Source organism: Drosophila bipectinata, chromosome 3R (genome assembly GCF_030179905.1).
Source record: "Drosophila bipectinata strain 14024-0381.07 chromosome 3R, DbipHiC1v2, whole genome shotgun sequence".
In the NCBI taxonomy this organism is placed as follows: Eukaryota; Metazoa; Arthropoda; class Insecta; order Diptera; family Drosophilidae; genus Drosophila; species Drosophila bipectinata.
The window spans coordinates 13,323,733-13,338,424 of NC_091739.1; the positions used below are offsets into that span (position 1 = coordinate 13,323,733).

At 45.1% G+C, this 14,692-nt stretch overlaps 1 protein-coding gene across 6 annotated transcripts in view; it reads left to right on the top strand.

Annotated features, from left to right (window-relative positions):
• Positions 1–14,692, top strand: part of Glut4EF (Glucose transporter 4 enhancer factor) — a 110,940-nt gene that overhangs the window by 55,946 nt on the left and 40,302 nt on the right. For all 6 annotated transcript variants that reach the window (XM_070281641.1, XM_070281642.1, XM_070281645.1 and 3 more), the window contains exons 3-4: positions 10,220–10,332; positions 10,402–10,622. In XM_070281641.1, coding sequence (XP_070137742.1) covers positions 10,220–10,332; positions 10,402–10,622 — 334 coding nt within the window. The remainder of the gene's footprint in view (positions 1–10,219; positions 10,333–10,401; positions 10,623–14,692) is intronic.

A 14,692-nucleotide genomic window follows, 5' to 3' on the forward strand; every position in this document is an offset into this window, starting at 1 on the left:
ACCCACTGGTGGTGTTTTCCTCTATTTGTTTTTGTAAACAACATTATTATTTTTTCCCGGCAGGGCCTTAATCAGCCGGGTAAACAAATCATCAAATGAATAGTATTCCGAAAAGGGCTCTTAGATATCTTTCAACTCCTTTGAACTTTGTCCAAACTCAATGTCTGCATCTTTCAGATCCAAAAGTACCTTTTGACTTTAAGCCACTTTGTGACATTGCAACTCTGAATGACAGCCACAGTATGCCGGGGAGGGAGATGGGAGGGGGAAAAAAACAGATAAAAAGAGTAAAAAATGGAAGCAAATTAAATGCGGAAAAAAAGTGGTAATAAATATAATAAGCGCGTAATTATCGCGTAAATGTCAATTTACGCGGCGAATGCGTTGCGTCAGTGCTAATTTTTAACGCTCGACTGATCCCCAGACCCTCTCGCAGCCAGCCCCCCCCCCTTCTAGTGGCAGTAATCAGCCCCCCTCGGGTCGCTCGTCTAATGAAAGCGTGTAAGCGTCAATTGGCCAGGTTACTCAGTTATAGTCGTTGTTGTTGTCGTTGCTGCAGTCGTTGCTGCTGCTGCTGGCTGTTGTAATTGCAATGATTAACAACAGCAACCGCCTCTGGGGGAGCAACGACTGCCTCCTCCACCCCCTTGTTTATTGCAAAAACAAACAATATGGGAAAATTGCAGTAAGCAAAGAAAAGCAGAATAGCAACAATAAAAAAATAAAAACAAAATCATATTCTAAAAAAACAATAACAAGCTGAGAATAATAATTATTTAAGAAGAATTTTTGAGGAAAACTGCAACTAGTATAGCGCTCTGGGGTTTTAAATAATGTATTAGTCATGGCTTTGAAGGCTATGGCTTATTTCCGTCAAGAAATTAGCCAAGACAACAACCACTCTTTGGACAGAAGAGGGGCAGAGTGGGTGGTTGCATGGCGGAACAAAAACAGAATTCAAATCCAAGTTGGCTGGCAGCGGCAATTAGCCGAGACTTGAAAAATATTTGCCAGTTGTTTAATTTTTTTGTTTAGCTTCTGCTGCTGCCAAGACTATGTACAAATATTATTATGAGCGACTGTTTGTCTTGCCCTCAAAAACAGCTCGCAAAAAATAAAAAAAAAGAAAACGAAAAAAAAAGAATAATACTTAATTTCAGTACAATAAAAAGTCAAGTCGAGCGCAAAAGTGGGTCAAAATTATTATTGAAGCAGAACAAAAACAAAGCCAGCAGCAAGGCAACGATAATGGCAATGCAACAACAACTTGAGTAGAGAGGGAGGAGTGGTGGGGTCTATGGTGGGGCAAGAACGATGGGGGAGAGAGCACCAACCAACAACAACAACAACAACAAAAATTTATAATAATTTTCTAAGCGACGGCCCCTCGACGGCAAATTATTGAAATGCATTCGCATTTCGCATTCACCCGGTCAGAAGTGGAGAGACACTGGGCCCAAACCCTCGACCCTTCCATCCCAACTCTATTCCCAGATCGCGAATGACTACCACCCCCCACCTATATCCATTCCCCATGCACCACTCCAACGTTCCAATGAACGTAAACACAATTTCCCAATGTTCTGCACGAATAGTTTGTTTGATCGTAAAATTTTATTTCTGCATTCAAATCGCAGCGCTAAACAAAAATGCAAAAAAAAAAAAAACAGAAAAAAAGAGCAAAATGGTATTGCAGTTCTGTTTGGGTCTGACATTACCTTTTGGGTTGTTTTGTTTTTCACCGCTTATGAAAAGTGGCCAAGAAGTTTCGTGCCAAGAAGGAATCCGAATCGATGCGGTTTAGCGGAAGGGTCATGAATTCCCCACAAAAAGTACTAGTGGGTTACCAACATTGCTAACTAAAGTGTTGACTGAAAGACACTCTTATGGTCAGTCATCTGGGTCTCTTTCCAATTAGTAGGCCAAATAGTGTTAATACATTGGCATATATAGTCCTCTTTTAATTTAATTCATTTGCCAGCCTTTTTCTTTTGTTTTTAATTTAAAATGCATTAATACTTCGAATTGAATGAAATACTGAACCGCTAGAAAGATATAGTGATCAGGAGGTGGTGGTGGCCCCAAAGCGAATGTGTTGACGTCGATGGAAGGAAGGAGCTGTTGAAAAACACATCAAGCTATAGAGGGAAACATAGGGGCCATTGCACAGAATGTACCATTATCGTCAGCTAGTAAATTTTTAGTGGCTTTCCTCGGCTACTGTGTCCACGTTCGAAATGGGCACACACTAGCGTTGGCAAGAAAATAAATTTTTTTTTGGAGGCATTTCGGGGGGAAATATGTAGAATCGAAAGATCCCCTACACACAATAGTAGTGTCTGAGTGGCAACATGAGCAACAGTTGCACATAAATTAGAGTTTGGCTTCGTTTGGCGATTCCTGGCCATTCGTTCAGTGTGCCGATTTTCGAATCGCAGGCAATAAAATTTAACGTGCACACTTATGACCAGGCCGTTTGGCCAAAAAGGAGGCCAGGACGGACCTGGACGCAAGGGGGTGTGTATGGTAGATGGAAGTACTGCCTGAATGCAGCAGACTAAGACCCAGAGTGTTGCACGCAACATTTGCGGCCGAGCTGCAACCGAAAAAACGCAAATTTCGAAGAACAAGAAATGTGCGCAAAAATTAGATTGAATTGTTTCTCTATGTTTTCCGTTTCTGTGGGCAATTGCAGGCCAGCTAGCCAGCCAGTCAGCCAGCCAGCTAGCTGCATAATGACCGGGCCAGGTCTAGGCTGGCAATTTGATTGAGTTGTTTCCAATTGAAATGGCAAAAACGCTGCGGGTGTTGGCACTGATGTCTGACAGCAAATGACTTCGAAACCACTCCGATTTCGACTCCGACTCCGACTCTGCTGCAAAAAGTCATTTGGCCAAGTCAAAAAGGCAGGCAAACCACAGCGCAGCACTGTAATTTCCAGTTACAGTTACAGATTTCTAGCCTTCTAGCGGCGTAGCCTGGCCCCGTCCTGGCCCGGCCTGGCCAGTACAGTGATTTGGATTTGGCTTATTTCGCCTGCGGTTGCCGCAATTGGGATTCGAGTTCCTTCAACTTCAACTTCCAGCAGAAACTTTGGAGCCACATCCATCAGTTCGTTTTGGGCTGTGTCAATTAGATTTCGACTTTGGGGAGTGCACTGCCCGAAAGTGGTGTAGCTTTTAGCCAACAAAGCATTTTGCTTTAATTAAGCCCCATTTTCTTATGAGAGATGTGTGTATGTTGGAAGTTGGCCATTAGCTTGTATCCACTGGCATGTTCCAATCTCGCGTCTAAGCCCAGTCTCTTTGTTTGGTTTTCTTTCCCTGTTCGAGCCCTGGGGCTCTGTCATTCCATCAGTGACCTACAAGGTTCCGTCATTTACCTTTTGTTCGAATGGCCATGTCACGTTGGCAAATTTGAATGCGAATACGAATACGAATGCGACTGCAATGGCTATGGCAATGGCGAACCTTGACTTTGCCATCCGCTCTTCATCATGGAATCAAAACACTTTGCATCTGCCCTGCACTTGGGCCCCTCTAACTAAGGTAATCAAGTGCGGGTCTAAACAGGGTCTTTTCCCCCATTTTGTTTTGGCTTGTTTATTGTTGCTGTCGCCGTTGCTGTTGGACTGTTGTCGGGCTGTAGCTGTCGCGATTTGTTAATTGAATTAAATGTTGGCCAAGCTATCCAGCCAGTGAGCCAGTGAGACAGCGAGCGGGTCATCAAAATGCAGGAGGCGGCCTCGCTGGCTCTGGGACTGTGTTTGGGGCAAGCAAGTCTTCATCCCACTCTATCTCTGTCAGCCCCCGGTTGTGTGTGTGTGCGAGTGTGTGTGTCTGCAACCCATTTAGCCAAAGTGCATGGTGTTGCAGTGGCAACTTAACTGTAAAAGCAAACGCACGTACAACTGCCGCCAGCATCGAACTGCACTGGACTGGGCCGAATGGTGGCTTCGCATGGTGGGCCAAGTGCCTATGATTTTCATTTAATTGACCCTCTTAATTGGCCATCTCGAATGGTATTTGATGGGCGCTAATAGTTAAAGCCTCTATAAGGTGTGAGTTAATATTAAAGTGGATTTTTATGCTGGCTCTAACCACTGTAGCACCGGCGGCTACTGTGGGTATTTCCCATGGCCTGGTCAGTCGAGTACCGCTAAATTGTGCAGCCAATTGAAGCAGCAATGCTTCCTGACGCTCGCCGCTCTGCATGCTAAGCAGCTGGAGGCGACACAACAACAACAATAACAACAACAACATCAACCAAAGCCGCAACAGCAGCGGCCCACATAGGAGGGCCTTTGCATATGTCCATGTTGCATGTGGCAGGTGTGTCATGTGTGTGTGTGTGTGACAACTGCCAGCTTGTTACGCCCTTTCGACTGTCACACACGTACTGCTCTTGTCTCTGACTGCCGCTACTTGCCTCTTGTTGTTGACTGTTTGGCTGGTTGTCCGTTGTTGCCTCGAGTGGGTCGCCCGGCGGAAATCCTCAGCCAACATTTCAAATTGAATTTCGCCGATTTATCAATTTACCAATCCCCTCTGGTCGCTCTGGTGGCTCTGGCTGCCCCTCTTGCCACAAAAATAAGAAAAACACAAACAATAGAAAGTGGAAATGGCAACGACAACGTCGGCCATGGCTAATGACATTTTGGCCAAGTACAGTAGGCCCCCAAAGGCAAGGTGCAGCAGCAACAGAAGCAGCCAGTAGCTTGGGGAAAACTCTGGTAGCCCCCTTGGTAGGTAGCTGCTTTCCGCTTTTCCAGGTATACCAGAAGCCGAAGAAGCAGCTCAAAAGCCGCTCATGTCCGCGCATTTTCAATAAGCCCATGGGGCACACCTCTCAGCCCAGCTCAGATCCGCTCAAGTTCAAGTTGAGGCCTGTGGCCCTCCGGCAGTCATTGAAAAAAAGGAAATGGAAAATCTAGGATACAAGGACCCCAAAGGAGACTATGAGATACCGATTAGTTTTGGGGAATTTTTCAAAAATATGTTGCCTACTTCAGGGGGAAGGAAGAGTTTCAGAAATATTCGCGGAATAAAATCTCATAAAGAAATTTTTATTTTTTTGTAAATCTTTAAAACCAATATACCCTTAAAGCCCTTAACTTTTTATTGGAAAAAAAAAGAAAAAAACGCCAAATGGCTGAAACAGAATCGACATTGGCGCGGAATTAATACGATTTTTATTCATGACTCCTAGACACACAGGACGTGGTTTAAAGGCCCGGCCTACAGGGGGCTTCAAGGCGGGGTCGGGGTCTGGGCCTTTCGAAGGCAAACTGGGCCCATGGGGCGATAGCCAATCTGCTTTGGTCGCCGGCTGGCTTCCGTTGCCGGAATGTGGTGACAATGTCTCCATGGGCTGGCTTTTCTTCTCCCTGGCTTTTGCCTTTACCTTTTGGCCAAGGCTTTGGCTCTGCCTTTGACTATGGCTATGACTATGGCTTTTTCTTTGGCTTTTTCCAGAGACAATTGCATTGTTGTTGGTGCCACAGCTGTCCCGGTTGTCCCAACTGTCTCCTCCTTGGCCGTTGTCGCAATGCCAGTAATTTGTGCAAATGAGCCTCTAAAAGGCGTGGAGCCTCTCCGACGTGAAAGGAGGCAGGCAGGCAAGCTTCTACCAACCAAATAGACCTGGCCGGCCAAAAAAAAAAAATGTTTAAAGCGCCATTCGGCTATGTAAACGATGTGGGTCGGGTCCCTCGGCCGAAAATGAACAAGAAAGGAAAGCTGTTAAATGTTTTTCTGGTCTTTTGCCCGTCGATTTTCCGATTCAGATTTTTGCCATAGCTCGGATGGCTTTCTTCCTTCTTGGCATTGGCAGTAAAATGAAATGATAATACCGTTGGCTTCAAATGTTAATTGAGTTGCCGATTGCTGTGCAGAGCTACACAGAAATTTAAAAACGAACTACCCACCGGTGCGATCCATATTTTTTGGGGCGGCAAGAAAGTTCCATTCATGGTGGGAAAAAAACGGGAGCACGTGCTCCGCCCCGAGTGTAAGCAACCCGAAATAACAATCTGAAAAAAAGAAACCATAAAAAACTACGCACCGGGAAAAAAAACTACAGAGAGAGGCAAAAAAAACAAATAACAATGCCAGCATAACTATTTACTACGCCTACTCTGACGTTGCGCCGCCGTCGCCGGCTGCCGTTATCTGAGGCGGCGGAAGGCGGCGAGAAATTAGCAGAGGCCCGAATCAAAATAAACCAAAAGTAAACATTTGCCAGAGCAAAAAAACAGACATCACGCATACGCACAGTCGTACACGGGCACGCACACAACCATAAATGGCCTGATAAAATAGAAGAGAGAGGGAGAGAGAGATGAGAAGACCTGCGCCATTGAATTAAAAAACACACACATTTTACAGTTACCATACGCACAATGTATGCTCTAGCCTTGTTTTCGATTTTATTTACACTTGGAGAAATATGAGGAAAGAAATCTTGAAAATATTCCTTCCTTAAAAAACCTCAAGAAGACCCTGATTTTTTATTGTGCACTGCTCACCTGCAAAAATTGTGGATTTTCGTTGTTTGTTTATTTCTTTAAATGTCTGGCGCTACCTGGCCGTGAGGCCACATCGCCGAAAGTCACGCTTTTATTTGCTCAACTCGATTTTATTGTGCGTTTTTGCTAAAAAAACGAGAGAAGAGGCAAAGGAGAAGCGGAAAAAAAATACAAAAATTATGTGTGTCAGCGACAAAAAATGAAACCTCCAAATTAACAGCGAAAACAACAAAAAAGAGGTCGCCTTGTTTAAATAAAATAAACAAAGTAAACAAATAAAATTGTGGCATGTGGGAAATACTCCCAGGGAGAAACACAAGAGACAACTGGGGGTCAAAGGGCGAGACAAGGAGGTGAGTGGGTGGTGGAGGCCAAAAATTGACTCACCTCACGCAATGCAAAAACACCTTGAACAACAACAGCTAACAACCATGCGAGGCACTTGTCTGCGTTTCGGGCCTGGCCAAAAATAAAAATCAAAATAAAAGAAGCAAAAAAAAATCAACAAAAATTACTAAATTCGTCTGGCTACGTCATGGGCCAGAAAACTAAAAAAACAAATCATAAAACGGAAAGAAATATTAAACTATAAAAATGCGTACAAGTTTTAGACATTTTGGCTACAGATTTGGTTGGTTTTTTTGGCTAAAAACGAAAAATATTGTAGTTATGGCTTAAACCTTGCAAGAAACATTTTCAAATCGATCCATTTTTTTGGCCAAATACCTGTCACAACCCGATTGCCTTTTGTCTGAAGCGTATTTACCTTCACTTGTTCGACTCCTCTGCTGTTTTGCTGTTTTTTTTTCTACCACTTTTTGTTTTTGGACCAACATTTCCGCTTTTGTTGGGGCTGTGTTGACATTGGCTTGAATAAACGGAGATATGTGTGGGAGTGTGAGTGTGTGTTTTCAAAGAATCTTGGCTCTTATCGTGCAAACTGATAAGCGAAAGCACAAAAACCCTCAATGAAGTTGGAGGCTCTCTGCGGCTCTAATCACAGAAATCAGGCAACGACTTTGCTTCAGTTTTTTGTGTGCCATTTCGAGGGGGCTTCATTCTTTGTGTTTGCCTGCGTATAAATTACACTTGAAAATGGTTTTAGATTCCGATTGCCGATTGGCCGATATCTGAGGGGGCCTTTTTATTTTTTGTTGGAGTCGCTTTGTCTCGCCACGGAATTGGATTTGGAGCCCTAGCCTCCTAGTCATTGAGGGTCTGGCTTTCTTTCCCTATGCAATTTTGGTGAAAGTTTCCCCATGCCCCGAACCAAAGACAATGTACAGAAACAAAAGCAAATCTCGAGCACGTGGCTAATTCAATAAGCTTTAATTGCAAAACCGCACACTGAAATCAACTCGAGTTGCAGTGAATTTCATGCAATTTCAGCTAATTTCGCCGCTGCATGCAAACGACTCCGTCTCCGACTCCGACTGCCGACCAAGTCTGCCGACTCCAAGACGTCTTGGCTAAGCTAATCCTCCTTTTGGCCTATCATATCGCATCTCTCTTACTTCCTGACATTGCAATGTAATTTTGCTTTCAACACCTCTTTTTTCTTGTTTTTATTGCGGCCTGGGCAAGAGCAACATGCAGCATGCAACCAGCAAACTAAGTTGCAATTGCGGCCAACAAACTTGGGCAAATAATTGCCAACAAAACAGCAAAACAGCAAAAGAGCGGGCCAACCAGGTGAAAAGCATGGCTGAAAAGCATTTCCCAGGCTCAAGCTCAAAATGCTGGCCCCAAAATCGGGCGCGAATATATCGCATTTCAATCACGCGCCACATCGTTGCAGCGGCACCACCACCGATCCTCGGCCAGGTCGCCGCCCTCGCGGCTGCCCTCACCCCCCGTATTGTGGCAATTTACGTGCGGCCACGCAGTGAGTTAGCCAAAACAGGAGACCTGGTCAAAAGCAACTTCAAGCCAAGCAACTGCCACAGCACAATGCAACACAAATGCTCTTGCAGTTTATTAAAGTTTTTCCAACGAACGCTGCGCAATGGGGCGGAAAGCAGGCAAAAAGAAAACTCTGCTGGCTAACGGTACCGATTGTGCGCATTAAATGGCCGCATCGTGATGACTAAACCCCTTTACCGTCCGACCCCTCTGGCCTCCAAACCCAATCCTCTGGCAAAAGAAAACTCAGCCCCGGTCATGTCCGTCAGGCACGCGCCTTTTGCCGGCCGGCTTGGCTGAAATGAGCAGGAAAACAGTCCCGATCGGCGGATCACCGGATCGTCGGATCGGCGGAGCTAATGCTGCCACAGATTCGCAATGGTCGGGGAAAATGCGCGATTTATGCGCGAATTTACTTTTATGCGATTAGCAACGATCTGCGGCAAAAATTTATCGTTGAGTTTAGTAAATTTAATTGGGGGACTGGCGAGCGGAAATCCAGAGGTGCCAGCATTAGACAAAAGGCTAAAACCAGGTAGCAGTGTAATAAAATTTTATAGCCACAGCTTAGCGAGAAAGGATGCCAGACTGGGCCTGGATAGTCTCATGGCTCGAGGCTTTTCACATTTTACAGTGGAGGGGGCCGAGCACGAGTGTTGTGTTTTGTGTTTTGTTGGTCGGGACGAGATGTTTTGGCCCTGAGCCCCAGCAGCAGCAGCAGTAGATGGCCGGGAGATAACAAAAGCAAAGTTCCTGCATAGCTAGGAAAGAGTTCCTTTGGCAAGCTGCAAAGCAACTACAGTACCAATCTGGCAAATAAGCCGCTTAAGTCTAAGCATCAATAATTGCTTGATGCAGCGACTGCATTGGACCATCCATAAACCATTGCTATTCTTAGTGGCCCGGCACCTGCGCTGCTCCACCAAACTTTAAGCCCGGCACGCAGCGAGTGTTTGGCCAAATCCCCCTTTCAGCCATCGCCCACTCGACGACGATGGCCATGGCCATGACGACGTCTCAATTGTTGGCATTTAGCTCAATTATGTGCACAGCCAAAAGCTTAAACTCAAACTCAGTCCCTGCCACTCAGCATGATTGTGTGGCGCTGGATTTTCCAAATCAGTTTTTCCGTTTCAAATGTTTTGAATTTATGACACGACTGTCGCGTCTTTATTTCAATGCCTTCTCACCATCCAACTGGCTGCATTCTTAAGCGTTCTGGGGCGCCTTTGTGTTTAAATATATATCTGAAGCGTAAAAAGCGCTGTTCATAAAGCAATATCCCTTTCTCTCCGATTTTGGCCACTGAAGGTTGTCCCAAGGTTAGCTTCAAGCCGAGTGCGTTGCGTGGAGAATCCATCTGAAATCTACACTCAATAGCTTCAAATATGTGAGGCCATCCATCTAGCCATCTAGCTATCCCAGCCATCCGACGTAGGAAGGAGGCCAATTAATGACGAAACAATAACAAACACAATGGCCACTGAAATGAGTTAAATGGAAAAATAGTTTCGCCATGTTTTGCATTGAAATTCCGATTCCGCTCGGAGCGATTATCGTTGCAAAGACCTCGTCGCATTATTGTTGTGCAAATTACAACGAAAACAGCCATGGGCGGTCACTTTGAAGTCGGAAAGCTAAAGCTGCCGATATGCCTGCGTGTCTATATCTTTATCGTTTATGCGGGGGTGGCTGATAACATCATGTCTTAGAACTGGGACACACAAAATTGATTTTCCAAACAAGGGATAAAGGTCATTCTCTAAAATGTTTTCAATTCTTTCATTGCAGCTCACGGAAACGTCCGCCCAGCGATCACCAGGACTACGGTCCCAGCAAGGAGGTCGAACTTAATGCAGCCATGATTCTCATGAATCTTAAATCCCATGAACACAAACTTGGCGGTAGGTTATCCCATCTATCCCTCACAATCTTACTTCCCTGATGACTAATTATTTTCGTTACGCAAATAGCCGACAAATGGCACGAGCTGAGCTCGAGTCCTGGCAGCAGCTCGTCGGCCTCCTGGAGCTCCGGCTCTGCCTCGCCGCCATTGAGCGACGACGGCCACGCCCACCACAGTCCCATAGCCATGTCGTCCTTGGAGGCGGCCAGCGCACGCATACGCACAACATCCGTGTCCACCTCGGACGAGGGAATTGTCAGTGACTTCAAGGAGGAGCGTAAGAAAAAGGTGAGTTATGTGATACATTTTATATACCTATACATATGCATATATATAAGAGGGGGGAAGGGGCCGTGGAATGTGGTCAGAAGAGGAATCTGGGCTGACGGCGGTGGAGCGTGACGCTTTGCTGCATTTTAATTGCAACTTTGTGTATAGATTTTAATTGCCATAATTATGTAAATGTCGAGCGGCTTATTCTTGGCACGGCCACACGACGTATACTTGATATTACTCATACGCAGCGTGTGTGGCAGCGGCAAGGGCATCACAAATATCATCCACAAAAAAAAAAAAAAAAAAAATCAAATAAATGTCGAAAACGATTCCCGGTCGTAGGAGCTACAAAAGCAAAAAACAGCTACGACATCAATCACACAAAAGGGCAATGTCAGCAGCTCGTTAACTTCACCCAGAAGTACTGGCCAACAGCAAAGGCACACACGCTTCTAGGCAAACAAAATCAATATCGGTCGACGTAACAGCCAGACGGTTGGTTGGCTGTGGAGTTGGCTCTTTAATTAATTATGTTTGAACTTTAAGGGCCTACGCCTGAAATCAAGAACCGAAACAAAACTTACGCAACAGCCGTCCCAGCTTTTCAGTTTCAGTGTTTTTTCTCATTTTTTTTTCTAGCTGACAGTCGGCCGGTTGTTTGCCCAACTAGTTACGCTTTTTCGCCTAGCATGTGCCAGCTCGTTTGTGTGTTTGGCTATTTCGTTTAGAGCTTTTAAGGGCTCTTAACAGCAAACACACAAAACCCTAAAAACGACCAGGTAGCAACAACAATGAGAAGAACAAATATCAAAGTGAACAGCAGCAACAGCAGCTAGAATATGTTAACCTTGAAAGTCTGATTAGATTTTCATATGGTGGTTATTTGTTTTATTTACATACCGACAAGCCCAAAAGCACTGAAAGAATTTCAAGAGACTTTAAATAAATAAATTGTTTATCGAGGAAGCTAAAACAAATGTGGTTTTAAATAAAAACTTAAACTTTTCAACAAAAACATTAAAGTTTCAAGCAATTTTCCATTTCAATTAGTCAGACGCTTTCAAGACTTCACTCCCAGCTGCTGGACTTTCACTTTCCATACCTGTTGCACAACCAATGGCCGAAATAGCTGGCCAAAAGCGTCAAAAACTTCCTGCTCCATCTGTCGGTTAGTCATTTTTTGTGCTTTTGCTGACTGTTTGTGGCTATATTTGTGTGGCTGGGAGTGCGCATTTGAATTTATGTCAGAGTCCCGACAGCCACGCCCACTTTTGGCTGGGGGGTCCGATGGATGGATGCAAACAAACAAATGCACAAACGAACACAATGGAAAAGTTTATTTTGCCAAGGCGTGGCTGGTTAATTGAAAAGATATATGCCGCATTTCCGCATCTTGCATCTCAAAATACGAGCCAGCTGGTCGCTGGATAGCTCGATAGCTTGATAGCTTGATGAATTGATGGAATGGTGGATGGATGATGGATGACAGGGCGAGGGGGCTGAAGCTAGCGATCACTTGAGAACGAATGCAATTAATGTCTAATTGTGCGCAATTATTGTCAGTTTGTCAGCTGTTTGTTTGGCTATGTGATGTGCCGCACCAAAGTGCACTCTTCAAGGCGGCCACGTGGCGTATACGTAATGCGATATTACTCATACGCACTGTGGGATGCTGGAAGTTTATGATTAACCTTCGGTTTGCCAGCGTGTCACGGAGTTAAATGAAATGATATAAAATAAAGTGCAAGGAATTACTCACTGGCTTTTGTCTGCGGGTTATTGTTTTAAATGCAGATTTATGTGCATTTACCGCCACCGTCACTTGTCGTGACAATCGGGGTCGCCTGCCACAGCGGTTGCCTTTTAATCAAGGCCCTTTTCGCCACTGCCACTGCTACTGCTACTGCCATTGCAGTTGCCGCCTGCAAGGCTGCCAGCCATTAACTGAAAAGCCAAGGCAACCGCAATGGGTGGCTAAACGCTCCTTCATAAATTTCCATATGCTCTTCTCTGGCCACAGCTTGGGGGTGCTTGAGTGGTGAGGCCACAAGTCAATTCTAGAGGGGAAATTAAGAATGCACTCGGCCACGATTGCATGCTAGTATGTGCGATTTGTGGTGACAAACTGTTGAGAAAAGTAACCTCTAAGCTGGTGCTGAACATCATATAGAATTTCCCCTTGAAATTCCCCAGACTTTTCCACTGAATTTTCGCTCTGCTCGCCTTAATTGGGCCAACCCTTTGATACCCGTTTCACCATTCACTTTGTAGATGCGGCTAATTGCACACGCCAAGTGCCCCGCACCCCTTTCGCCCTCGCTAAGTATAAAACTTTTCAAATTCCGACTTATAGTATAGCATAGTTTTTTCCAACTAATTTGTTTTATAATATCAAAAGGCAAAAACAAAGCCAAAGCCAAAGCAAACTGGCAAATTATAGTGCACGGGCCGAGCAGACTGCGCGGCGGGTGCACGGCGATGATTCAGAGCCGGTGCAAGAGGGGGTGGAGGGGGAGCGGTTGCGGTTAGCTGGCATTAAGCTTTCGCAATGCCTGACAGTTGAAACACAAACAACAACGGAGGAAACTATACTCGCGGCCAGCCAACATGGCGCTGCACACGTGTCCCAGGTTGCTGGTATGGGTGCTTCACTGTACTGGTGTGCGGCATGGCCTTTTCGGTCGTTTTGACAAATGTTCGCGCTTTCTGCAGAGGTAGAGGCAGATGGCAGCTGGCAGTGGTAGAGGAGAAGAACAAACTACTGCATTTCCATTTATTTTTAAACAAGCCCCCGCCGCTCACTAAATAAGATTAAATTTATATTTATGATTCTTTTTTGCTGTGCTGTACCACCTGTGCTTTTGGCCTGTACATATTCCTTGTATTTCTTAACTTTCTGCTGGCTTATTGCGAGAGACAGAAAATAAGAAAGAAATCGGGACAGAGCAGCAACAGATATATGGCAAAATTTAATTAAAATGTGAACGAGTGCCCCTTTGAGGGGCTATGGCTCTGCAGCTACAACCTTGAATCAACAACGCTCACACTCACCAAACACCGTGCAGTGAACACCGAACCGACACCGCACCGCACCGCACACACCACAAGGCACATACTCAAGCAACCAACAATTGCTGCCTTCGGCACTTTGTACATAAAACCAGCAAACCAGCATCGACGTCAGCATCAGCATCAGCATTAGCTCAGCATCAGCATCGTGTGTGTATTAATTTCACTCATATGGCAGTTAACCTTGAATTCTGATTAGGAAGCGATTTAAATTTATCTACAAGTCATTTTTCTTAGCTGCGCGCTCGCCTTTATTGAGTTATTATTAAAAAATTAATTGTTCTGCTAAAAGCCATTCGCTGGCAGGTCCCTTAGATGTGCAATTTGTGGGGCATTAGCGACTGCAAATGACTTGGCCAAAGTGTCGACATCTTGGCTGCGTTGGCTCAAAGGCTAGGCAACAAGGCAAAGGCAACAGTCGCGCTCTTACGGGGGCACGGGGCGTATGAGTAATGACTGAGAAGCAAACCAGCTGGGCACAAATGTAATTACACCTTAAGCAGAATAAATGACAGAGCAATTGACTGACAGCCGGGCAGCCTACACCTAGAACCAGATTTCAGCGGGCCAACAAAAAAGGGTTAACAATATAAATGTGAATTGCAAAATGCAAGTATTCTACACATTCTTGAACACTTAAGGAAACTTTAAGTTTTGAAACTAATCGCCAAATCTGTCAAGTGTCTCAGGTTGGGTCTCGAAATGAGAAAATGCGAAAGGAAATTGCTGCCACAATCCGTCAAAAGTCAGTTGCAGGAGTGCCCAGAAACAGGCACTCGTGCGTGTCAGTATCTGTGTATCTGTGTGGGAGAAACGAACTCATAAATTTGTCATAATTGCACAAATGTGACTAAGGCAAAGCCACACACACCAATGGAACTCAACAAATACGCAGTTGGTGGCGCTGCCCCGGATTTTCCGTATTGGAAAAATGCATATTTTCTGTTGACTTTTCCACCGGGCCTGGCCTGGCCGGGCTCTCTCGATCTGTGCCAAGTGCAAATGCAAACGGA